This window comes from Lutjanus erythropterus, chromosome 14 (genome assembly GCF_056507025.1).
Source record: "Lutjanus erythropterus isolate fLutEry1 chromosome 14, fLutEry1.hap2, whole genome shotgun sequence".
NCBI lineage: Eukaryota > Metazoa > Chordata > Actinopteri > Lutjaniformes > Lutjanidae > Lutjanus > Lutjanus erythropterus.
The window spans coordinates 26063889-26091392 of record NC_139330.1 but is presented as its reverse complement, the minus strand read 5'-3'; the positions used below and the strand labels follow the sequence as shown (position 1 = coordinate 26091392).

The 27504-nt window shown below is 40.7% G+C and overlaps 1 protein-coding gene across 1 annotated transcript in view; it reads right to left on the bottom strand.

Moving 5' to 3' along the window:
• Window positions 1-669: 669 nt before the first annotated feature.
• Window positions 670-27504, bottom strand: part of slc8a1b (solute carrier family 8 member 1b) — a 181767-nt gene continuing 154932 nt past the window's right edge. The window contains exons 7-11 of the mRNA XM_084735365.1: window positions 26599-26698; window positions 9563-9748; window positions 9225-9314; window positions 3772-3875; window positions 670-3561 (exon numbers count right to left, since the gene is read on the bottom strand). Coding sequence (XP_084591491.1) covers window positions 3289-3561; window positions 3772-3875; window positions 9225-9314; window positions 9563-9748; window positions 26599-26698 — 753 coding nt within the window. The 3' untranslated portion in view covers window positions 670-3288. The remainder of the gene's footprint in view (window positions 3562-3771; window positions 3876-9224; window positions 9315-9562; window positions 9749-26598; window positions 26699-27504) is intronic.

Below are 27504 nucleotides of genomic sequence, written 5' to 3'. Positions count from 1 at the left end.
TGACAGTCAAGTTAGGCTTGAAGATCTACCGTATATTCTACGTAAAATTCTACGTATTTCAGGAAAGGCTTTAGGGCCACTTTCATGTGTTTCAGCCAGAAATACACATAGAAGTATTTAATGTCTGTTTACGACTGAATCGTGAAAGAATATGCCAAGCCAGTCAGTGTCTGATAATGTCAGTTTGTCAGTCTGTTGCTTTTGCAGTTTAATGTTGCTCATATATAATATATGATACTATAATAATATATATATACTACTATAGTTTAGTATCCTAGTGTTATAGTGTTCTGAAAGCAAGTATTGATACTAACTAGGTTACTAGCTAGCCCAGCACTCGACAAGGGTTTTCAAAAGAAGCTGTTGCATGAGATCATGTTTAGTAGTAAGTGTTCTGAAACAACACCCTCAGTTACACTTGTCTGGACTTAAACAAATCCAACCAGACCTCTTGTCCTGTCATGCACACAGTCTGGTGGAGGAAAGATCTGAAAAATAGGTCTAAACGTATTGGAGCACAACAAAGTTTTATTAAATGGCTAATGTTTCAACGCCCACTGTGTCTCAGTGGGCGCAGTGCATGTCGAAACATTAGCCACTTAATAAAACTTGGTTGCTGTAGTCTGTTGTGCTCCACTATGTTTGGATCTACTTTCCAAATCAATTATCCTGCCCTTGAGAGAACTGGACAGGCCTGCAGTGTCTTGTCAGTTAGTTGAAGGGTGTTTAAACTCTTCCTTATCTAAGACTTTTGGTTTAATAGAAGCTCAAAGTTCAGTGAGAAGAAGTGTGAGGCAATGCGTGTTAAAAACCAATAAAATTATGCCACAGTTAACTTCACTGTAGAGCCTATTTTTGCCTGTGCCATAAAGTGAGATTAGAGTGACAGAGCAACGTGGTCTACACCAGTAGAATTACTTTGGTTTCCATGATTATTGTATGAGAGAGAAAGGAAACATCGGGTCTGGTTTTCTAACAAGCTTCCAATAATTGGTTATTCAGAATCACCAGTTTAACCCTCAGCTGAAGCTGAACTGACTTTGTGATACAGGGCCCAGGGGGGCTATTTCTGTGAGTTGAACAATTGTCTCCAAACCTCTCTGAGCTTGTTAAACAGAGTCTGCCTGTCTGAGATTAGATCTACCCTGTGCTAGATGTCCTGACAGGGCTACTATAATACAGATACTAATGAGCCTTCTATATCACCAACCACAATTACTTTTGAACCATTCCTTCATCTGATGACTTATGTGTTAAGACTGAAAACTAGATGCTGAAGTAAAGTGTCAACGGTTGATTTCCAAGATCACCAAGCAGATTACATTATGTTTTTCTACTCAAGAGCAAACACTTACCCTTGAATAAAGAAACAATATAAAGTCAGACGTTCACTGCTTACTTTCGGTCAAGGCCTTCATGATGCCTGAGGGGTAGTATATTTAAGAAGTCTAATAATGAGTGGAGTTGGCCGGGTGAAGAACAATGCATGGGTGGTTTAATTTGGAATAAGGCTGACTGCCATTTATTATAGGCAGTTTTTCTAATCAGCTGGGAAAGACTCTAACAAAGTTTGGAACCTTGTCTGACTGTTGCATTATTTAGGTAGCTCTGGATACTTGGTCTGGTCTTGGTCAATGAAGCTATCATGTAATGTTGTTTTCTCCTAAAGCCGCACTGAAGCAACAGCGTAACAACTGAGCAGTTGGTGTATAAGGTTAAGGAATACAAATCCCTGTTAAATAACCCCCTAAAGACCAATCTATGAGAAGAATTATAAATCAAGGGTCAGGGTTAGGGATTAGTGGTTGTTTCTTACAAAGCCCTTGAGGATTTTGATTGGTCCACTGACCAGCCAGGGGGTGGTGCTTAAGACACACAGGGATAATGACCAGAACTGCTGTGTGAACCAATGGGAAAGTGGCATCAAAGTGAGTTAAACGTTAAGAAACAGACAGCCTATGACGTTTCACAGAGGGCGGTACCTACATTTTTCAAAGTCTATTGCAATGTTACGACTTACACATGATCGTGGCAATCTCATTGGTGGAAAACCAGGAAACAGAATTCCACAGTTTAAAAAAAACAAACAAAAAGAAACACACGTAAGATTAACCTAAATATTTATGCAATGATAATAGTTTCTCTAACAGTTTTAAACGGTAGAGTGGCCATCTTGTCCTCTCAGACATGGCCTTATTAAAGGTAAAAGCACACTAACCCCTTCTTGATTCAAATTAGACCTTAAATCATTTACATCTACAGTATAAAGCAACAGATAGAGGGCCCAATCAAGAGCGTATGGCGTAACCAAGACATTCAGAAGGAAAATGTACGTTCAGCTCTTTGTATTTACATTTCTAACCTCAGTGACGTTCAAGACGTTTCGCTTTGTTGAACGCACCCTCCCATGAAAGAGTCAGCTTTTTCTACAGGCTGGGAGAGCGAGAGTCAAAAAGACCTTGAATACGAAAGCATACTCCGTCTCACGCAGCGACAGCAAAACGAGAGGCGTCTTATTTTTTTTTTCACAGTACTCCACCATCTTCCCACAACACACAAGCACGGGAACACACACACCAGCACACACACACGCACAGTTTGTTGTCATCGAACAATTGTGGCGATATATCCGGGTTCTTCTGATTGTGTTTTCAGTATCATCTGGCCATGCATCTACACACTGATACAGTTATTCTGTCTTTTTCTGTCTCACTCATGCCTGTTCCTGCAGCTGGACACGGGTGTAGCGCTGCTCCAACTGAAGGGGGATTGATTGGATTGCTGTTGTTGAAGCCACTTGTCCTAGGAGCTTTGATGGTGTGTTGGTCTGTTGGTCTTTCGCTCCTCATTCTGATTTCCGTATGGTTGAACCAGCTGGGACAGATTGTTATGGTTTTATGGTTTTAAAGTGGGAATGGGTTTAAGACAACTTGATTGGTTTGGATTTATAGATCAAGACAAAAAAAAAATGTATTCCTTAGTTTATTCATTTGCCACCATTTTTCCATCTTCTGAGCTATTTCTCTAGCTCCTTATTTTCCTGTTTGTCCTTCCATGCATCTGTACTTCCTTCTACTCTGTTTTGTGATGCTTTAATGCGTCGTCCATTCCTTCATCTGTACATCCATCCATTCATCCGTCATTCAGTCTATTGCGTAAAGGGAGGGAGTGATAGATCAATGAGACAGCCTTAAATTACCAAATCCATCCATTCATCCACCTCCCCTTGGCTTCTTTCCTCCATGTTCTCCTTCTGTTTCACCCTTCTGTTCGTCACCTCACGCTGTCTTAGAAGCCCTGGATGTGGCAGTAGGCCTCCAGTGAGGAGAAGAGGATGTAGAGGAGCCACAGGCTGACGAACAGCATGGTGGTTAGGACCTTCGAAGTCCGGGGCCCGCCCAGCTCTCCACCAATCTCCGGCCGCCGTCGGTACATCAGCGTGGCGACGGAGATGAAGGCAAAGATGGTGAAGAGCGTGACGGAGAAGGCCAGTGTGCCTGGATCCACCCTGAAGTCATTCCCCTTGCTGTTGTGGTAGATGGCAGCAATGGACCACGCCACCTGTCGAAAATCAAACAGAATCAAACTGAATAATAGTGACTAGGGACCAGAATAATAGAATACAAGAATAGCACTCAAATTACTCATTAAACAGCTTGTTAATTATTAGAAACACTTAATAGTAATTACTACTATGGCAGTATGACAAGCACCACTGCATTTATACCAGCTATGAATCAATTAATTAATCTTTAAATGAACTGGACTCACCCCAATGCCCAGGAAAACATTGACAGCATTGGAGCCTGTCACATTACCGATGGATGCATCTGCATACTGATCCTGGATAGCAGCTACCTTACTGGCAAAGGTATCTGGGCAGAGAAAAGAAAAGGATGGAAACAGATTAAATTTGGGCATGGTCTGCACTTTCTTTCTTGCTAGATTGTAGGTATGGTGGGGACTAAATTCTCCAGCCCTAGCAGTGTTGCTGTCTTTCTCTGGTACGATTGCATTAGATCATCTGCAAACACAAGCCTCTTAATTTGAATATGTAGCAGAGAGAGAACATGGATTGTTCCAGTGATTTTGGCAGTTCATCGACATGCAAAGTAAACATGATTGGACTAATACTGGCACTGGAGTTGTGTTTTACTTTTCTGTTTTGGTGAGGTAATCTGTTTCCTTAGTGACCGTTTTTACAGAACATATCATTTTTATACATATTTGTAACAATGTCATGTTTTACCTCTTTAATTTCAAGTTCAGGAGCAGGCTGTTATGCTAGATTGAATTAAAAGGCTTTTTGGGAAATCTACAAAGCAGGAGAAGAATTTTGGTGGACATGTCTATTGATCAGGCTACAAAGGCTGTATTCAGCATTGTCTGTTGTTCAATAGTGTGATGTTAAACTGACTTTTACAGTAGAAATGATGGTAAGCGAGAGGGTTTTACAGCAATATCATGATGTAGAATCATGTCCTACAGCATCCTTTGCACCACGGGTCAGCAGCCTTAATCATCAAAAGAGCCAAAAAATAAAATATCTGCCTGGAGCTGCAACTAACAGACTTTTGTTTTTTTTTGGATTTGGCATAGCTAGCCCTGGGAGAGTCAAGACTAGCCACTAGCAAAAATTAAAGGTCAATCTTATTGTGACATATGCAGCCACACAAAGTACAATTATACAGTCAGCTTCAGTCTCTGCATTTAACCCATCCTAGTATTAGGAGCAGTGGGGACCAACTCCAGCTGTAATCCAGGAGTACTGAATGGAGAACTGACCAAGCATGCATGTCTCTGATGTGCTGTTTTTTAACAGAGTAATATAGTTGATCACTGGTTGTTACCCTACTTCTTCATATCAGTCTGGCTGCCGTGAAAAAAGGTCTGTTGTGCACATCTTGCCACTATTTAGTTGCAAACCAGAGGAAGAAACTTAATTCTGGACGTGGCCTATTCCCCTCTGCCACCATCAGAGCAAATGTAACTGCTTCAATTATTTAACTGTTCTATAGAGTCTATAGAGAGATAAGCCCTTTGCAGAGTCACAGTGCATTGTCCTTACTAACACATAATGTGCTACTCAGTGTAAATCAGTATTTCTCATTAAATGCTCTACAGTATGAATAGATTTACACTTGGAGTTAAATTCAACCTCGACATGCGGTCATCTGTGAGTTACACAAGAACAACAGAAGGACGCTCTTAATAAATGAAAACACTTATAATTATTAATACAAAACACTGTGCAAATCCTTTTTTCCTCATTTAGACAGGGAACCTTAAATTAGAAACCAAATCTTTAATCCTGTTACAGTGTTCTGTCGCTGGCAGCCAGCACAGGCCACATTTGGTCCAAGATCAATAATTTACAAGGCTGAATCTCAGTTTGCAGGGGCAAACAAATCTTGGCCAGACAACTAATCAGTGTTGCGTTGCTTGGTCCCAAAATCCCCCCCCCTAGTTTTAACGCTTGCCAAACTACAGCAGCCCCAGAGGCATGGTCTTCCTCGCGGTACTGAAAGGAGCAGTGGAGACCCTGCCAAATCTCAACAATGGGCTCTTCGCTGAAACCACAAAGTCTTAGCAAAAAGCCAAATGGTCAGTTAGCACTTTTTTCTCTCTCTAATTTTCTGGCCATCTTTTCTACAGTATTGATTCATGTCTTCTTGTTTTTATTGCCAGATACACTAAGAGACAGAAACGGGAGTGAAAAAAGCAAGGAAGTGAAGGAGAAACAGAGAGGAAAAAGAGGAGGAAGGGCCTTCTTGAAGTGGCAGCCAAACTGGCGAAGGAAAAGAGGATGATGGGAGGACCGGAAGAGGATTGAGGAGGGGAGAGGCAGCAGGCCAAAGGAGGAGTCCAAAGAGTCCAGGAAAGATAAATCTCCCCATACACCTTAAAGCTTCAAGGACAGGCCTGCTGGGTTTAAGTGTGTGTGTACCAAGGCTATTTATATGTGCCTGCATGTGTGTGTGTTTCTGTGTACAGTGCATGCATGTACACTGACGGCGTGTGTGCTACTGAACGATGCCACCTGGGTCCAATCTGACGCCGTGCCTCCACCAGCTGGCAAAGGGCCGTGCATGTGTGTGTGCATCGGTCGGTCTTTGAGCGCTTGTGCGCCTGATTGAGTGGGCGAGTGCGTGGGTGCTTGTATGTTCTGTAGCAGCATGTATGTGTGTGTATATGTGTGTGTGTAACAGGTTCCACTCTGCAGCTCCTTCTGTGAGAGTATGACTCCCTGGAGAGCTTTCTGCCCTTTTCTTCTGCCTCTCTGTCAATCAACCAGTGTCTCGCTCTCTGTCTACAGCGCCACATCTATCCTCTCTACAACGTCTCCCTCCGCCTCTCCTGCCTCTTTCTTCTGCTCCTTTTTCCCTCTGGTCTCTCAAAAAGGAAGGACTCATTGGGGAGCACTGATATGCTCAGGGCAATTTTTCTGCATGAGGAAATATTTGCCTGGTGGTGGTGATAGAGGGAAGATCAGGGGTCATCATGGGACCATGAATATCAACAGAAAATTAGAAGGAAATGTGCCCTTAATGATTTCTTGTCATTAATCAAGTTGTTGGTCAGGGGGGAAAATGTGCGGATGGTGACAATAGGTTAGTGAGTTACAAAGATTTTTACAAACAGGGTTTGAATTATACAGTGGCTTTCAGAGAGCCCTATTTTCCAGTGCACATCGCTACAAAAACATGCCACGTATACATGGAAGTGTGCAGCAGCGCAGTCAATCGCAGGGATGCTGTGAAAAACTTTCGATTGCTACTACTACAGACAGTTAATACTGTCAGCAACAATTATTAGATGCTATAAAACAACAACGTAAGACTACTGTTTCAAAATCAAAGCATAATCTGAGCAATTCTCATTCACATTCCTTCAAGAATCAGACACAATATGTTGATAAAGTGTATTAAAGTGAAAAAAAATAATTGCCAGGTCATGTAGGTGATGTTGTGCTGTTAAAAAAAGATACCAAACTCAAAATCAAAAGCGTTCAAAAATGAGCTAAGACTTCAAAAATTTCCTGTTGATCATTTCGTAATAGTTACCTAACTGATTGTATTTAAAAGCAATCTGTGCTGGATTTTCCCAAAAAAAACAATGCACAGACGGCACAAAAATAATACCTCTCAGTCATCATCCATGACCCACTAGAAATGTGTGGGGAGACCCCGCCCTCTGCCCGTACCTTCTGATTTTCTCATTATTTTGCTATTATCTGGGCACTTCGCTAATCAAAAACACTGGTATTTGATGTCCTGGGTATGAGACTCAACAATCAACGACCCTCCTGGTATGTTTAAAAGGAGCAACTGAAAAATCCTTCTTATTCCTTTAATTTTTGACCCAAAATATCAGAATGATAAAACATCATCATTTTAAATGCCCTACAGATGCTTTATTTTCCAGTTGTTAACATTTGTTGCGCCGTACTTTGTAACTGCTGTTTACCTCATTGATTCCCATGGCACATTTTTCTCAGTATAAATGTACTAATACTTTAAATATACGTTGGAGTTGTATACTGATGAACTTCAGAGGTTTCAGCGGAATCCCAAACCAACCACAAATTTTAGTTTCTAATTCTCTTTTATAAGCTCCCCTGCTGTTGTTTTCCCTCCTATCTCCTTCTTGTGTGTGTGTGTGTGTGTGTGTGTGTGTGTGTGTGTTAGCCTGGCTAACTGTGATAAACGAGGTTAATCATCGTGGAACCACAGCACAGGATGGGTTTTATTAACTGCAATGGCCACAGAACTTGAGGTGTGTGTGTGTGTGCGTGTGTGTGTGTGTGTGTGTTCTGGCCATGGGAGGCTCTGTTAATAAGGCTGAGAGCCTCAGACAGGCTGAAGCACTTTGTTTCCATTCCGCAGCTCTCCACATTGTGCTTATGTGTGTGCACTTCTGTGTTTCCAACAGCTGTGTGTGCATGTGTTTGTCTGCAAATACAACTGTTGAGCGAGGGTGTATTTCTGTTTGTGTGTGTTCAAATATTACATTTTCGGTATTCGTACACATATGTTTGTGTGTGTGTATGTCTGTGTGTGTGTGTATGAGAGAGAGAGAGAGGGAGAGAGACAGTATATAATACATCACTTCTATCTTGGAGCTCCCTAAATGGGAGGACAGAGACCACCTGAGCCTGACATGACAAATAGCCCTATGCTAATAACATATGGTGGTCACAGTGCAGGTGTGTGTGTGTGTGTGTATGTGTGTAAATGGGTGCAAGTGTGAGTTTTAATATGTTAGTATAATATATGAGTGTGTGAGGCTGTTCGTGAAAGTAATTACAGCTGGGCAGCTGTTTGTGTCTGCACGTTATACATCTAACATCCAAGGATGTGTTGATTGTCTGCATGTATCTTCTGTGCGTGTGTGTGTGTGTGTGTGTGTGTGTGTGTGTGTGTGTGTGGGAGCAGGAGACTGAGGCCAAGGTTAAAACATATTTATCCAGCCGTTGCAGTCGTCGGTCATTCTTCATATTTAGCAGATGATCCATGCTGCTGTCTGCAGACTGCACTGTTTCCTCTAACAGACTCCCACATATAAAGACACACTGGAGAGACTCGGTCAGTCATGGTAATAACTCCCTGAGCATGACAGCGGGGAAAAACATGAGCCGCGCAGTCTTTGTATCACAACAACTTTTTTGAAATCAGGGTTGTACATCTTTCTAAGTTTGTATTGTGTATATCATCTTCCCACACAGATATTTTCTGTTTCCATGAAATTCCACACCTTTAGTGAATTTTTCCCACAGCCTATTAAAGCTAACATTGATTTGTATTCTTGATTGTTGTTTAAAAGAGCATTAACTTTAACGAGGATTTTTAGTACAGTCATCAGTGCAGTGATACACTCTCTAAAGGTGTCTTCTTTTATTCTGCAGTATAAACACTGAAGAAAAGACATGGGAGAAATAAAACTCCTAGCAATAAAAACTGAGGCAAGGATTTGAAAATGTCAAGGTACACTCCCTAAAGGAGACCATTGATGAACACAAATATATTCCTAAATCGAAGACCTTGAGGTGTTTTATGCTTATAAAGGCCTTTTGAGGCTCAAAGCCAAACGTACAAAGAGAAAGTTCTTTGAATAAGGCCAGCAGAATGTCCAGGAGCAGGATATTTAAGATTATTACATTTTTAACACACAGTACACGTATATGAACCTACGGTGAATGTGCTAACAAATACACACACACTCACCTGGTACAGAGGTTCCCAATGCAACAAATACCACTGCTGTGACTGAGTCTTTCAGGCCCACTGTGCAGCCAAAATGAGAGGCCAGGTCCCCTGTAATAATATGAAAAGAACATCATGACCAAGATTTTAATTAATAAACTTCTGTTGAGGCATAAGTACCAGTCAAATCTTACATAATAAAGATAAACCTAAACTTATTAACATCTTTTCTGTCACTTCTCTCTGCTTCTTTTAACTGGGAGCATCACAACCGGCATCTACTTCAGGTTGTACACTGATGATACAACTCTACGTCAAATCTGTACTATCCATTTGAACCTGGTCCGCTGTGATCATACCAATGACGGCGGTGAGCAGTCCGATCATACAGATGGAGACGACGAAGCAGGCCCAGCCGTTCCAGTACTCTGTGGGTGGGACGAAGGCGAACAGAACCTTCCAGAAGACGGTGAGGAAGTGCATCACGTAGTCGAAACACGACGGCAGCTTCTCCTCCCCGCACTCCTCGTCGTCATCATCCTCACCTGGTGAGAGACAGAGAAGGGAAAGAGAGGTTAAAAAACGAGGGCAGTCGGAGTTCTTTAGCATTAAGTTCTGGTTTATAAGTTGTTGTTTTTTTTTTATCTTTGACTTCTGAACTTTTCATGAATAAACCAGTTTACAGAATCGATGTGTCAGGGGATGCAACAGGGAGTGGCAAACAAAGTGAAGAAGTGGTGGAGCACCTTTTGAGCATTAGTACTGCATGTGAATGAAGAAATATTGATCCTATAGGAAATAATCAAGTCTATCCAAACCACATGAGCCCAGACCATCAGACTATGTGCATCAAATATGTGATTTTTGCAAATGGAATCAGAATACATATAACATTAGGTTACTGCTTGTGATGTGATTATGGAGGAAAAAAATCTGTTATATGGGGGATAAAAATCCTGAGTGGATAATGTGAATACAACATAACTCATTCTTTATCAAATCAATTATTAAGTGGATACATAACTCAGACTTTCACACTAAAAGCTCATATTAGACAGATTTTATTTTTGTTGACTTAAACTGAACCTAGCCCTGCTGGGAAAAAGAACGGCAACACTTCAGTTTACAGGTCCCATAATTTAAATAAATAGATGTAATTACCAAGTAATATCATTTTAAATTTCTTTGAAATCACCCACCTATTACCCCCAAATTTCATGGTTAATTATGCAAGTACCATTTTTATGTTGTAGGTGGTAATTACCATTCCACATATTTGATCTTTCTTTGAAATGAACTGCAAATTTACCCCAAATAAATATATGATAATTGGCAAGTATCATAACTGAAATTTCTTAAAAATTATCCCAACATTATTTAATAATTGTAATCCACCATTTACCATAATAATGGTAATGGTAATTACCACCTACTTGCATGAAAACGGTACTTACTAATTATTACATAAGTAACCATGAAATTTGGGGGTAAAGCCGACCACATGCTGTTGTTTGTTGTGTATATGTGTATTGATGCTTGTATGTTTGCTGAATAGTTGACAACACAAAATTTACTTTTCTTGCATGATGAAAAAGATGCACACACACACATGCACAGACACACACCATCAGCAGTGGACACACTCCTGTGTGTAGCTGGTTGTTGTTCTGCTTCATTTATAAGTGAGTCAAATGAATGAACAAACGAGACGACCTGCTGTGTCCATGAAACACGCTGACTGGGTAAATCCCAGTGAAAGCCATGATCTCCTATTGATTTCACACGGATCTTTCGTTCACTGCATACTATTAACCTTCTAAGAGCTGGTGATGCATTCAAATGCTCGAAACAAGCAAACAAAGACTGTCTGCACCCTAAACTGAGCTGAGTTTGGAGAGAGAGTATCCTTCTACCACAAGTAACTGTTCTTCCTGCTGAGGTGATGTGCAGCGGCTGTTGTCAACCTTTTTGAATCAAGAACATCCAAAATAATCAGGTTGGTGATCGGAACCCCCCACCCATCTGACCAAGAGACTCAAACACAAAGACCACTGCTTTGACTCTTGCAAACACAAATATATTTTTTAATTATTTAAGTTCTCCTTCATTCTAAATTACAGCCTTCATTTCTCATCATGCTTAGTGCTGGTCTGAGTCATTTGTTAAGTCTGTTGTTTTATGTTACAACGTGAGGGTTGTGACCCCCAAGGGCCAACTTTAGATAATTTTATTATTATTAACTGTTATATATCATGCAAAGTAATTAAATGCAGTTGTTAACTGAGTCTAATGAGAAAAACTTATGCTTGTTTCTTTTATTATCTCACAGTTTTGTAGCACTGTAGATGTTTTTGGGCTACTGTTTATGAAAAACACAAATTCTCCACTTTAATTGGAAACATTAGACATTAGAAAACAATCATTATCTAAATATTACTCCCTGGCTGCATTTACAATTGATTAGATGAGAGAATTCTGCTTGACATCTTTGTTTTGGGAATGAAAATGTGAAAAGCAGAGGCACAGAAAAGCCTAACAGAGACACACTCTCTCACATGCACCCTTATCTTTCAGTGATGGATAAATTACCTCCCCTTGAAATATGTAATTTGGGATTGAATGCCTGAATGCATCAGCCTTGGCAAAACTGTCATAAGAGATAATAAAACAGAAAATCGTCTGCAAAACAAAGCCAACTCAACACTTGAATTGTCCTTAACCATGACGATCTCGAACACTTGAATCGTCTTTAACCACGACGATCTCGAAACTAGACGTGCCGTTCCCACGAATTTAGCGTGGCTGTTGACACTTTGAGTCCTGACCTTCTCTTGTAAGTGTAATGGTACAAGACAGCCTGATATTTAAGTCATTAAACACAAGTCACGAACCAGATCAAGGCTGTGTGTTGTGCAATTACTACAGATTAGCACGGGTTAACACAAAGATTAATACACTCTGATAGGGCCAATAGTTTCCTCGGGGGTCACGTACCCTGTTTAATGTAATTAAAAGTAAATGCTTCCCTTTCAGGGTGAGCACTTTGAACAAATCAAATCATCAACTATAAATGAACAGTAGAAGGTCAGTGCAGAGAGCAGTGGCCTCATCCACTATTATGCTTTGGAACACACACACACACACACACTCACACACATACTTGGTAATGAATTATAAAACAAGACTCTCTACCTGAGTTATATCACTTTTTACTTTCAGTAGCGCAGCTCTCCTTCCCTCCCACGCAGTCTGTTATGGCTGAATGGAGCCATTTTTCTCTTCAAATGTCTATATGTGCTCTTTTATCACTGTCTTGGTCTCCTTCTTTGGTCTCTCTCTTTTAATTTTCTCTTCCTGTATGTGTGGGTGTTAATTATGTGGGTGCCCCGCTAGCACTCATTGGGAAATCACAATGTGCGAAGAATAGTAATGTTGTCCAATGATTTTAAATAGAGGATTGGACGAGGCATCAAACCAGAGGACTTTAACTGTGAGCTGAACCTGTGTCCACTCCTATATTCAACTGCTGCAGTATCGTCCAACAGTCCCCCTATCATTGGTTTAGACTCATACTGTGACACAAAATGCCTCATGCATCACATGACTGACCATTTGACATTTAGCTGTAGCTGTTAGTTCACTTGTTCAGTTGAGGCCCTTGCAGTCGGATAAGACATGTAACTGCTGACTGAATTATGGTTGATCAAGAATAAAAAGTACTTATTTGCATATTGTTCAGGCCCAAATGTGGTGAGGCAAAATACCCCACTTTGTTAAGTTTACTGAAAGATCACGGCTTTGGTTAAATGTTAATTATGTAAACACATGAGTGCCTCAAGTCACTGTTGGCTTTTTCAAAATTTAAGACCATGATCTTTCCCTAACCTTCACCACTGCCCAGTTGCATTAACTATATAAGTTTAAAGCATCTGTCAGGTTAGGAATGATAAGTAGTTGTAGAAAACTACTGGTTGAACGGCAACTTGTGGTGCTTTGCACGTGTAGCAGGAATTCTGTTTTTTCATCAGTGCTTGTGCTGTATTTTTGTAGGCAAGTTGGCAGTTTAATGTGGAATTGAGATGGAAAAGTCAGCATAGGAAAAGTGCTGTTACTAAGAAGAAAAGACGGTTTCAGGAAAAACTGATCAACTTTTACCTCGCCGGACCTAATGGAACATATAAAATGATCTGCCTATTTACAAACAGATTAATTCAGCTTTCAAGGAATTTTTAATGTTATGCCATGATGAGACAAAGTCCTACAAGTTCATGGATTTTCTTGTGCTTCCATCACTCGCATGTTGGCTCCCTAAATTGTCACTCACTCATCAACCGGACTGGACTCGAAAGTCCCACACACAAAAAGCCTCAAGCCAATCAACACTTGCCTTGACCGCTGGCAAGGCATGGTTCCTACTAGTTAGGTGTTCAAGGTCCAGTTTAAGTTTTGTTTTGACAGTCAGATCTATACTCTCTAACAAGTTTTGCATCAATGTCAAATCTATCTTTGTATGCTTCTCTTAAATCACCATGCATGGAGCAATATTCCACAGTTGATTTCACTTTTAAGAGGCTGGTACGGGTCTCTTATATCTTCTGAGCAAAATGGTTACTAAGAACCATCTAGCAACATTCTCAGGAAATCCCTAGTTTTATTCTTAAATTAAAATTTAAGGACAGTTTTAGCCTAAGTGGTCTTATACAACAGCACCAGTGAATTGAGAGCCTAAACATAACTATAAAACATGTACCATGCTTTAGTATAGACTCTCAAAAACTGGTATATACATATTTAATAAAATGTAAAAGTGGAAAGGTAGAAATCTGTATCTGTATTATATATGCCTTGTGATCAGCTGCAATTCTTTCTAACACTGTAAGACCTTTATTAGATTTACTCAGAGGGCAATTTGGGACACATTACAACAGAACTGTACTGTAAACTAAAGTGAAATCGCATATGTCCTGCTTCCCTCTTTAAAACCTATATATAGACTAGGAATACTTTGTCTGTGTGAATGCACGGACTTATTGTAACACTGCAGGCATCAGTGATCAAAGAAGTAGACATCAGTCTTGGCTACTCTGCCAAAGAAGGTGTGTCTCAAGTAGCAGATATGTGATTTAATTTAGTTGAAAGAACAGCTCTGTTGTTTTGTGCCCATAATTACCCATTGTCTGTAATAATTACTGTCTAATAAAGAACATATTATTTCTAGTTTTTGTGTAGTTTGATACAAAGTACAGCTTGTGTGTACAGTTAAGTCTGACCATTATCTTTGTGCACTTTTGCAGGCTTTACATAACATATATATTCATGAAACAAAGACTTAATGTCTCCCACACCCTCTCTTTGTCTCTCTCTTTTCTCACTCTCCTCCTTCTCTATCTGCCTTCATTTCTCTCTGTGCCTAACTAGTACATTCTCTTCTCTTCATGTCTCTCTATTTCCACGCTCAGTTAGGCATTTTACCGATAAAGTGGTTATCCAGTAGTAATTCTGTCTTTTTCACTCCCTCTCCGTCTTCCGGACTCTTTTCATCCTTCGGTCACATTTTGCTGATATAGCCTTTATATAATTGAATATTCTCTGTCACTCTCTTGCCTCATCCCCCTAAATCTCCCACATCCCTCTGCAACCTTTTGTCACTCTTTAAATGCCACTGACAGTCTCCTCACTCACACGTTTTGTGTGTGTGACATCTTTGTTATTTATTTGGAGTCCAGACAAAAAAAAAAAAAAAATCCGTATGAGTTGCTCACCAGTTAGCATCTCATGCTAATCTGACAGCTGCTCACTCAGCCTTTTCTATTCAGAGGCACTAGCATATCAATATCAAAACACACACACACTCTCTTGCCCTCAAGAGGTGTTAGATGTGTGTTATCTGTTGCTGCTCACTGAGCGTGCCCAGATGTTGTGTTCTCATAGGCCAGAGCACATGTGGACTGCATCTCTACATACTGCTAGCCAAGCGAGGTGCGAGTGTATGATGTGTTTGAGTGCTTAAAGTGATATTGTCTACGCTCAGGGGACTTATGAGAATCATTCATAGTCTGACTGTGTACAAAAAAGCACACACAATCTCACACACACACACGGAGGAATTTGAAACTGATATGGTCAAACAATCTCCTGTATAGAAACCTCAGAGTTGCTCGAAAATGATCCTTCAATCCCTTTCCATTACAGAAGAAGAAAGAGAGACTGGATAATTCATGTCAGGCTTCATTCGGATAGCCTGTGGTTGTGCAAAAACACACACACACACAAACACACACACTGAGGTCAACAGAAAATGCCCACTCTCTTGAAAACAGGACGGTATCCATCCAATATCAGTATCCACAAGGAATAGTAATAGGCTTGCATCAAGACAGAAATACACACACAAACACACACGCACGATACACGCACTGACTCTGAATCCCGAATGGAGGCGAGAACATCACACACGCAGTGCACTGTGGGAAATATCTCACACACAGTAGAGAAAGACAGCCTGTCATTCATCTGTGCATCTTCAAGCGCAGCCACAGTTTGTGCCTCTTGTTGGTGTTTTTTTGACACTGATGATTTTACATTCGCGTCGCAGAAATACAGACACTATAGTTGTCAAAACCTTACAGAAGTCACATTTTGAGAAATCTCCCTGCATTTATTGAAGACATGTCCATGATCTTCAAAGTCTTGTCTGTCCTTTTGGTATGAAAAAAACATTTTCTGCGCGGTGACTCTGAATTTAAACCAGTTTCTCAAAATGTGTCGACATTCCTTGACCAAACAAACAGGCACTGTCAACTGCAATATGACAGCTGTGTGACTGATTGTGTGCGTGTGTGTGTGTAGATCTGTCAGAACTCATGCTGACAAATTTATATTCATGTTCCCCTGGTGCTGTCATCCAGTCTGTCTTGGACACACACACACACACAAACACCACAGCACGAAATAAAATCATTAATATAACTCTGAAGTGCTGATGAGCCAGTCTGGAGCGGCGTCACTGTTTTTGTCCAGCAAGGACTGCAACTTTTGCACCATCCTTGAAAATACATCTGAGTTTGTTTTATCTCCGCTCTGTCAGGCGTTTTGTAAGAGCTGTTGTCACACATCAGTCCATCAGTGAATGAGCCAGCCTGTCTTTTGACAAGCCAATCAGTCAGTCAGTCAACAAATCAATTAAATAATCAGTCACTGAGTGAGTCAACCATTCATTGTCATTCACTGTCTAGAGGATGCAAATTAGAATTTGTGCACAGTGAGGCCAGACAGGTGGTGATGTGAACAGTGAAATGCGGGCAACACAAATATATATTTTTTTGGCAAATACCACAACTGTTGCACCGTGGGAAACAGCCACATTTGGCCAAAAAGAATTTATTGGTCTCTCTGAGGTGAATTTAACAAATGTTAAATGAAGCTTTGGCAGTTCATTGAGCAATTATCAATAAGTAAAAACAAGAAAAATGTCTGCCCCCTGGCTAACAGTGCACCAGAGCCTATTGCCACATCTCCACAGTTTCAGAGACTTTGTACTTTTTCAGTGTTATTTCATTCTTTAATAGTCACCAGAATGCAGGAAACAAAGTACACTGCATGAGCATTAATTTTACTTTAAATTCTCAGGAAAGAATACAGAATAATTAGTCCCTCTAACCTGGATTTCTTTCACTCTTTTATTTTTTGCCCTCTCCATAAAAGGAAACTGACATGTTAGATTTAAAAAAAATGCATGATCCTTTCCTTTAAAACTTTTCTGAGGAAACATCTTAGGTTGTCTGGTTTGATGTAGCTTTAATGTTGTCCGGGTGAAAACAGCATATTTTTAGAGGCGTATAGGGCTGACGCACGCTACACAGTGTCAAAGACAGGTTGTGATAATGAAAAGGAGGAAAGAGGGAGAGGACAATGAAAGACAAGAGTCTCTTTGGAAAACTAGGAGGGGTGGCAAGTATGCCCCTCTCTACAGACGGTGGGTGCACAGAGTGGTGGTTCGTTCTCTTGGGCTGTAACCAAATGGGCCGCATTGATCAAGATCCGGCCATCAGACAGTCACCAATGAGCTCCCAGGTCCGACTCCAGGAGTTGGCCAAGATAAAGTTATGGGTATAGTTATAGTTTCAGCATTTTGAGAATATTATGCAGCAGTCAGTCCATCATCATAACTCTCTCTCTCTCCTCCTGTCTCTGCAACAACTGCGAGTCTGCATCACATCCCATTCAGTTCCATTTGTTTTTAATTGCCTTTCTTGTCTGTCGTCTAAAAGGCCCGGGCTGTTTTAGCAAAACGCCAGGAGAAAACACCTCTCACTACAAAACTGCACTCTGTCTGATCAGAGCCACACACTTTAATGATGATTCGATCTTCAAGCACTTAAAAAAATGATTTTATCTGATCAAAAAATGGTGGCTTGTAATTCTGGTGTGCTCCAGCAGCACTACACCTATCACAGGGAGCTCAGACGTCCAGTGGGAGCTCAGAGTAGAGCCGCTCCTCTCCTTGTTGAAAGAAGCGAGCTGAAGTGGTTCGGGCATCTGATGCCTCACGATGTCTCCAGGGTCTCTTCCTCTGGAAATTTTCCAGGCACATCCAACTGGTAGGAGATGCCCAGGTAGACCTCAAACATGCTGGGCAAATTATATGTCTCATCTGGCTCAGGAACGGATCCCCCAGGAAGAGCTGAAAACATTCCTGGGAGATGGACGTCTGGACTACCTTGCTCAACTTGCTGCCATAAGCATCACTGAATGGATGTGTGGAAGAATAATGCCACCCTTATCCTTTAAAGAAATACTGTATAGAACACACAGTAGAAACGACCACAACATGTGGTCGGGCTGCATGTTTCATCTCTTTCGTCTCTTTCGTATATTCAGGTGATAGTTATGGCACGAAACCCTCCAGTGAACGCGACACATGTCAGCGACGCCTTTTACTTCTTTCACTGTTTTTACTTGAACACCTACCGATGCCTCAGGTGTGGACACACAAACACACACTCAAACAGACGTATGTCCATAAATAACGTGCACACAGAGGAGCAGGTGATGAACAACGTGGTACGGACCTAGTAATTAGAGGGCAGTGGAGTGTGGTGTGGTGGCACATCAATCTCTTTCTCTTTCTTTCACTTTTCTCCCGCACTCTCTGTCCAAACAATCCCTCCCTCTCTCCTGATTTCCTTTTCATTGATTTTTTCCCCTCCATGTTGTTGGCCCTTTTGTTTGTGACTGTGCTCTTATTCAAACAGTCTCATTTGTGCTTCTCAGCTACCAAGACTTGTACCAAGACAATTTTCATGTCGTGTTTACCGTGTCTGACCCATATGATATTTTTCAGACTTGGCACCTGTATTAGAGGGACATCATCTTTGATCAATGCTTTGTTAGATTTAGACACTTCAAACTGCTTGGTTATTGTTTAAGGAAATGAAAACTGACAGTTGTGGGAGACAGGTTGTGAATAGCTGTCTTCTATGTCAGTTATATGCTTGGTTGACCCAACCATCATCTACCCTGGGCCTCCCCTTTTAATACTGGGATCGAACTGCACAAAATCAGCCTGTCAAGCTAGGCAAGACAAGTCATCTCTCTATGCATATTGCCCTAAAAATCACCCAATCATGTTTCAAAAACAAGACACGAATTCTCTCAATTTCTAGAAAAATGCTAATCTAATGTGTGACTTAAGTGCAGGTAAAACAAAACGCTCATGTAGGCTGATACAGAAGTTTAGTTTAAAGGAATGACTAGTCAAATATTTGCACTGAACGGCCAAACGGACAGCAATGGACATTCACCTGTGATAATAGCCCAAATGTTAATTTTTTAAATATAGAGTGTAGAAGTGAGATCTGATCCCAAACGGTCGCCGAAAACACATCTGGACATGCACTGTAATACGAAGTGTGAACTCACATAATAAGAGCTGTCCACTCATTATCAGATCACCCAGGACGCATGTTAATACCAAGTATGAACAGCCTCTCAGACTAGCTTCAGATAAACTTCATAACACATTCCTTGCACAGAACAAAAGACTATTTCCTCCCCCCGTCTCTCACAGTCTATTCCTCAGCAAGGAATTGAAGGAGGAATGATTACAGCAGCAAATACTTCTGTCGTCATCTGTTATCCTTCAAGGTACATTTAAGTAAAGACAGAACCTTCATGCTCTTGAGGAATAACATGTATATGATAAGAAATACATGAAGGATTCAAACCTATCAAGCTGCTCAGTAGATGCATTTTTGTCAGGCTTGTCACTTACAGTATGCGCACAACTGCAGACTGGGAAACACACACATAATCTCTCCCTCTCTCTCTGCGTGTTCGCTAATCTTGGGAAAATTCTCCATTAGCCATGTAACAAACACAAAAAAACACACACGGGGAAACAGGTCAGTGCACACACACACACACACACACACACACACACACACACACACACACACACACACACACACAGAAAATACCAGCATGCTGACATTTCAGAGAGCTTTAATGGATGGATAAATGCAGGTTTCTTGCTTTGAGATGAATGTCATGGTCTCTGCAACATTTTGTGTGCATGCGTATGTGCATGTCAGTTTAAGTGCCAAATTGGTGTCATGATGTGGTGACCTGACGGTTAAATGTGGGCAGATGTGAAATGCTGTTTCAGTGCTGTCATCTTAGCAGAAAAGCCGCTCCAAATCTGCAATCTTCCCCTAATTGAACTGATAAACTGATAAGCAAGAACAGCTTCTTTGCCGTATGTGAGGCCAAAATCATTTCTGGAGGGCTTGTGAACATTGAGATCATGATCTGACGCTTCAGTCAGACGGTAAGGAAGATAGAGACAATGTGAAATTGTAAATGTCTCTGGACGAGAAGAAGAGGGAATATTTGAGGCTCCTTTAAAGGGATTTTAATCTTGGTTTTAATCTAATACGTTTGAGAGGAGATAAGAGAGAGTTTGGCAGGATAATAGAGGGAGGGAGAGTAAGACTGAGAGCCAGAAAGAAAGCGGGGGAGAGAGATGAGATTAGACAAAGCTAGCTTATCAGTGTGTATTAAATCCACCACCGTATCAGGGACAGCTGCTCCGGACTTGTTCAAACCCTTGAACTAGCAGGGTGTGTTTGAAGGGATGAGCCGCCAAGTTACAGTGTGTCTCAATTTAGGCTTATTGTGTACAGTGTGTGTGCGTGTGCGTGTGTGGGGCTCAGTTTGTGAAAAGTGTGTGTCAAGTCCACATGGTGTGTCCACAACAGCAGCACAAGATCTCCTTGAACAGATGTCTCAGATTTCTGCTCTCTTTAATTCCTCTTTTCCCTTCAGTATGTTCAGTTACTGTTTTTTTTGTTGTTATCAGGTGTCAATATTCAAATGTACACAGATGAAGCAGTGATTTTAACATGTGCATAAGACAACCAGGCAGCCTCCAAAATCCTTACATTAAGGACCCATATTCAGGACTAGCTAACAAAACTGTCTGTCTCTTATTGAATACTAAAAAAATGTGTATAATGTTACAAAACAACCAGTAGAGGTGACTCAATATACCCTGGTAAGTTCATGTATTTTCCATTCACATTGGACTCTGCATTAACCTTTAGCAGTCATGTGAAAAAAAACATAATTTACAAAATTTTAAACATTTTTTTTCTCCTATTGAAATTTGTTTCACTAACAGGCCACACACAAATGTAACAACACTTAAATCAATAGCATCACTTTTTTCAGACAGTCAATAAAAAGACAACATTATTGTAATTTTCTGGAAAAACATTATTTGTTGAGCTTTGAGAATTTTAGATACTACAAATATGCTTGTTTTATGTACAAATCTTTGCATACATTTGGGCTGGCCCCACCTCCTCTAAATGGATTTATTAAAGACTCCAGAGGGGACTGCCTCTTTCAATAAGAGAATGGCCTACATATCCCACTTTTAAAACTGATTTCAAAAATGGCTTGATATGAACCAAAACTGTCATTTTTAACCTGTTTTGTATATTTATATTAGTAGATTGCCATTTGTAATTTCTATATGTTTTTTGGTACCTGCCTAGCATAAATTTTTTTTTGCTGTAATCTGGCATGTTTAGATCTTGTATCTTTATACTGATGTTCATTAACATCCGCTGTCAAATAAGCAATAAAGTAAACACGATTAATTAAGTGAATCCTTCTTCTTAGCTTAGCTTCACCCTACCCTTTTTCTCTTTTACTCCTCTACATTCAATCTTCTTCTCTTATCTTAAGCACCCACCTGCCCATCTATCCATCCATCCATCCATCCATCCATCCATCCATCCATCCATCCATCCATCCATCCATCCATCACAGAGGGAGAAACAAGATCCAGGCCCAGAGGAGGTGCCCCTTGCCCAGCCTTACATTACAGCCAGGCCCCCTCATTTCCTCCTCATGCATCCATCATTGGCTTAACACATTTGTATTCCACAGGAGAAATAATCTTTGACCTCCCCCTTATGTTTGGTAATTAAGTGGGGGAGGCATGAACGGAGAGTGTGGGAGAAATGGATAGAGAGGCTGTAAATGGCGTGAAGCGAAATAGAGAAAAGGAAGTGAAAAGGAAGGAGAAATTGTTGGGACTACAGCTAAGGATAATCCCACATAAAGTCACTTAATGCACATTTATCTTTGCTGATTACAGTTTAATCAGCAGAGATCAGATGACAGAAGTCATGGTGAGTTACTGTACTGTACACTGAGTAAGGCTTAGTCTGCAATCTGACCACAATCCCTTTTTAAACTAAGTATAATTGGACTGTCATCCCAGATCTTCTTTGGTGTGCATACTAGTACAAAAAAAACACAGAAACATCTCAATCTGACCATCACACATTATCAAGCTTTCAGTAGCTTGTTATTAAGGGTAAATATGGTATTTTTGACCCTGGACCATATTTTCCCAAAAATGTCTTGTCTTGTCTTTCCATTATGCATCAATCAGCAGCTCTGGTTTGCTCAAAATGAAGCCTTTGTTCAAAGCGTTAAATGTGAAAGACGGAGATCAGACATCAGAGAAGCAGAGGGGAGAAATGGCATGTCCAGCCAGAATCTTTTCACTTCTAACACAGTTAATTAATGGCTTCTTTCAATCAAACCAGAGCTTGTGATTGTTGGAACAGTGAAAAACAAGATGTTTTTGGTGAGTATTATTTTGTTTCTGTCGCACTGAAGATCAAGATCACAATGAAAATGTCAGTTTTGCAAAGGGAGGCTGGCCCCTTTAAACAAAAGGGCTTTCTCTGTAGTGATCCTTTCCATAATATTATCAGACATTCAACAATCTGAGCCTGTCAGTGGTAAAACAAGCACTTTTAATGGACTTAGTGTGACAGTGGAGAGTTGCTTGAAGGGATTACGTTATAGCTCAGTTTCTCTTCTGCAGCCCTCTCCCTAAATGCTGGACCTATTTCAAAAACTTCTGCCTCTATTACTCACTAAGGCACAAAATCGTGGGAAAATCAGGTTAAAAAAATGCCTAAGTTTCCCTTTAAATGTGTATAAATAGAAAAAGGACAATCTTCTAAGACAAAAAAGGAAACACTCTGGGGTTCAAATAAACAATTACAAACATGCTGGATGTAAATGAGTCTTGGTGTAATGTGGTAAAACCCAGAAAATTGAATGTGCTGGTAATGATCCCAGATGTAATAGATTTCAAATTGGTCCCAGCTATGCATACCTCTAAGCAAACTTCTATCTCGACATGCCATCTTTGTTCTTAAGTCCCAATTACATAGTGCATATCTATATTACCCACTATGTACACATTTGTTTTCCTCCTCTCCCAGCATGCACCTGCTCTTCATCATCTTTTTTAAAAATCTTGCTGTGTTCTCTCTCCACTCCTTCCAAGCTGTTGTTCCCATTCTCAGTAAACAAAGAGAGCAGGTATATACGCTAGCGATGTCTTTTTACCCCAGTCAATTGTTTCACAGCTGGGCGTCTGTGTACCCAATCAGCTGCCAGTTTGATCTGGGAGCATCCAATCAGCTCACAACCACTTTGAAGTTCCCAAATCCAATCAGCTTCAGCTTTAAAGGCCCTGAAAAACCAATCACACTCCAGTTTGATCTGGTTTTGCATCTGATTTGGCTTGTCAACTCTGTGTGTATGTATGTGTGTGTGTGTTGTGTGTGTGTGTGTGTGTGCGCTACAGCTGATCCGTTACAGTTTGCAGGCGAAAAAATGTTCAGAATCGTGGTGAAAGCTTGAAATATTCAATTCACTCAAACCTTGTGTCAGTGCAGTTTAATGAAGCTGTATGTTTGTGTGTGTCCTGCACTCACTGCCGTTTTACAGCTCTTTCTTTAACACATGCACACACCCGTACACACACACACACACACACACTGCACAACACTCTGTCAGCCTAGACAAGCTAATCCCAGATAAGCGAGCGAAGACAGGCCTTTTCATTAATGGCATCAGCTCGCCAACAAAGGCTGGCTGACAGGCCGGCTAACTAAAGCACAAACAAACACACGCACACACCCACACACACAGGATAAAGTTATTTGAAGGCACAAAAGTGATTGAGCTGGCTATAGATGAACAATGCTCTAATAGAAACACAGTTTCAAAGACAGCAGCAGCAGCAGCAAATTGGCTGATCTCTTTGTCCAAGTATGCATTCACAGCCGTAATCTGCACTATTTTCATATAAAATAAACACCAAACAAATATCAAATAAATACATATTTTGCTCTATGTTATCTGTGATTTTCTCCAAATAGTTATTTTACCTGTACAGTATGCTGTTCATCAAAGTGCAACCTTGATGTCTTGATGTACTCAGTGGGAAAAAACAACCATGTCTCTTATAGTTTCTTATGTATTAGATTTTCTTGCATTCTTATAATTATGAATCAGTGGAAACACACACACATTTTGTCTCTTTTGGGAGTAAAAACAGACTCCCTGTTACATTAACAACTGTTCCCTGTGCAGTAGCAGCAGCAGCAGATAGGAACTAATACTACCCTGAGGCATGAATTGGCTACTTAAAGGTAACAAACCTGCAATCAAATGTATAATATTGTAAATGATAATGAACTGCAGTAACTGCAAACTGTGAAACAATTCCAACTAAGATTATGTAATGTATCCATAGTATGTTTTTTTTAGGAAAATCCTGCACAGTATGTCTTTAATTACACAACAGAGTTAAACGACAGGATTGAAAGTAGTTTCACATCTGCCTGGTAAATGTAAGGCTGCAAACAGAGGACATACAATGCATGCAGTAGGAAACAAGGGGGAGGACTCAGCTAACCTGTCTCTGTCCAAGGTACCAAAAGTCCACTGACCAGCAGCTCTAAGGCCCACTAATAAAGACAGTGTATTATATATTAAGGGTTGATAATTGCAGGAACTGCAGTTGTAATTGCAGGGTTACAGAAGATTATGTGCTGGACCATCGCCGTGTCCAAAATAACATGGTATATACTAAATAACCAAAATGTTCAATGCATCTTTATCTTTTCAGATGCCCTCCTCAGAATGTCTCACGTCTTTCTCTGAGAGCTTCTTTGACGGGTTGAGCATGTGTAACCGTGGTAACCCATGTCAGCGACAAACTAATTAAAAAAATATATTACACGTAGCAAAGTGTAACCTTGCTTACATTTGCACTGAAGCATTTTTGATGTTTTGCCAGAGCTGCCTTGGTCGCTGTCCACCTTTGTCTGTTGATGTCATCACTACCGCATTGCACTGTGGGATATCTATACTGGCACAGTGTCCAGTGCTTGTATACTGACATTTTGTCCCGTTAATAGTACCGTGCTTCTTGCTAACTATTGGTTTCCCACTAAGATTTCAGACATACTAAAAAAATCTCATGTTTTAGCTTATCAATTAGCATTTCAGTGTGGAATTTCGGATGTAGTCTATTTCTTGGCTGGGAGAAGAAACTTCCTGAAGTCTGTGATGACAAGCTGGTAAGCAGATTTTGTTACCTTCAGACAGAGCCGGGCTACCCGTTTCCCTGTGCTTCCAGTCTTTGTGCTATGCTGTGCTGAGGTAGCTAGCTGCCGGCTGTAGCCTTATTAGTGTACAGACAGTTGTATTAATCTTTTTATCTAAATCTTGGCAAGAAAGTAAAAACACTTATTTGCCAAAATGCTGAACTATTCCTTTAGGTTGTTATGACAAACTAAGATGTATACTAATAAAGGTTACAAAAGCTTTACATGTGCTGTTCTGAATGCTTTATTGAGCTCATTTGCAGTAACATCCACAGAGGAAGTGTTGTGTTGGAGCCTGAGATGAACAGAAAATCAACAGTAAATCCAAAGGAAGAGAGATTGACAAGAAATTCAGCTCATCGCTGCTGGATTGACAGAAGAAGTGTGAAGCAGAAACACCACAGCGGGGAGAACTGTCTGCTTTTCAAATTATTGCTCATTCTCCATTAATGAGCTGCAGTAATGTTATCCTGCCTCCAGAGGGCAAGTTACCACTACTAACCAATGAACTGTGAAGATTCTGCAGTGAAAGACTCTTTTTCTTTTCTTTATTTTCTGTTTTCTCTGTTGTACCACATCTCTTCTCTCTCTTTAACCAATTTGTTGCATGAAATGTTTCTCTCTTGATCTCCTTTTCATAGCCTACTCCTACTTTGCCTCCATACATGCATTCTTTTACTCCATGCATTATATATCTCTTTATGCAAAAACATCCTCTCGTTCCCACTGTGCATGTTTCTCTGTAGCTTCTCCACAGTGCATGCACTCTCTCGTTCTCTCCTCATCAATCTCTGCGTAGCACACAGGCTCTCACCAGGTTTCTTATCTCTAACATGTATGCTGTCTTATTCCCTTTTCATGTAACATTAGCATCATTATGGCTTACAGCAGTGCTTGACAGTGACAAGATATTAATGCTAAATATTCCCCTCTTATCCACATAAACACACACACACACAGATCCATGTTCCTCTGTCGTTGTGGAGGCTCAAACACGCAAAATTGCTCTCAACATAATCTCCCATCTGGTCAGTGTTTGTCTGCCCAAACCATTAAATCGGGCCAGTCCACTTTCCAGTAACCATTATGAATCAAGCACACACACACACACTTGACTCCGTGAGACCATGAAATCACCCCACTTCATTTTACACGGTCATCATTAAAGTAGCAAACCACACAAGAGTTTTCTGATATTTTGGGCTATATTGATCGCACAGAGCAGAGGACCACATAAAACCCAACAGTAAAACTGCAGCTGTTCATACTAAAACAAATTTATTTGCCACACACTAACACACACATCTGCTCCTCCAAACCAGCCTGAGATGACTCAAAGTTCAGAGTTTAACATCTGAACTACTAAACTGATAAGCACACACACATCTAGCCGCTGGTCTTACCTGCGCTCACAGTGATGGCTTCTATGAACTGGTCTCTCCAGCTGTTGGTTCCTACCAGCAGAGCCAGGTTGGTCTTCTTTATCAGCTTGTCCACTGTGTTCTGCCAAAAGATAGAGGAGTAATAATGGTTAGCAGCCTGCTCACTGAGCTTTCAAGATGCCATATTATTTCATCAAATCATTCATTTTGTGAGAATTAGCCATTTGCCATTTGTTCGGCGCGAGAAATCTGTTGCTTCGCTGATTGCTTTTTACTCCGTAAAAGAGGAAACTGGCATAGTCCTTTCAGAGTAAATGCAAAGGTTTTCAGAATCTCTGGTGACAGAAGACCTTGAAAGGAGTGACAGACTAATGGAGAAATCAGTTGCAACATGTTAATGTTTTCCAAAGGGGTCGGGGTGGACAAGAAAATATTGTTCATGAGTTTGTTTTTTTCACCTCTGACAGAAATACAATGGCATTGGAATAAAGAATTTTTTAAGTCAACTTTATTATCACATAAACACAGTATATTTAACACATCCTAGTATTAGGAGCAGTGTCACTGTTGTATTCCAGTGCCAGCGCCTTGGTCAGGAGCATTGACTGAAGAATAAAGCTAACATACATGCACTGATAATGCAGGAAACTGGAACACTCAGACAAAATCCACGTAAACACAGGGAGAACATGAAAACTCGACACGTAAGGCTTTATCTGAACCACGGTTCCAGGACTGTCCTGCTGTGAGGGGAAAGTGTGTCTAACCGCTGCACAGCTGTGCTGCCAGAGCAGCGGACTTTGAGACAATCACTGCCTGCTGACTACCCAGCCAGACCAGCCGGCCAAACAGTGGGAGGAGAAAAAGATAGCCAGCTAACCCAGCTCGGACTGGAGTGTGACACCAGAGTGGATTTAAACTCCTGTC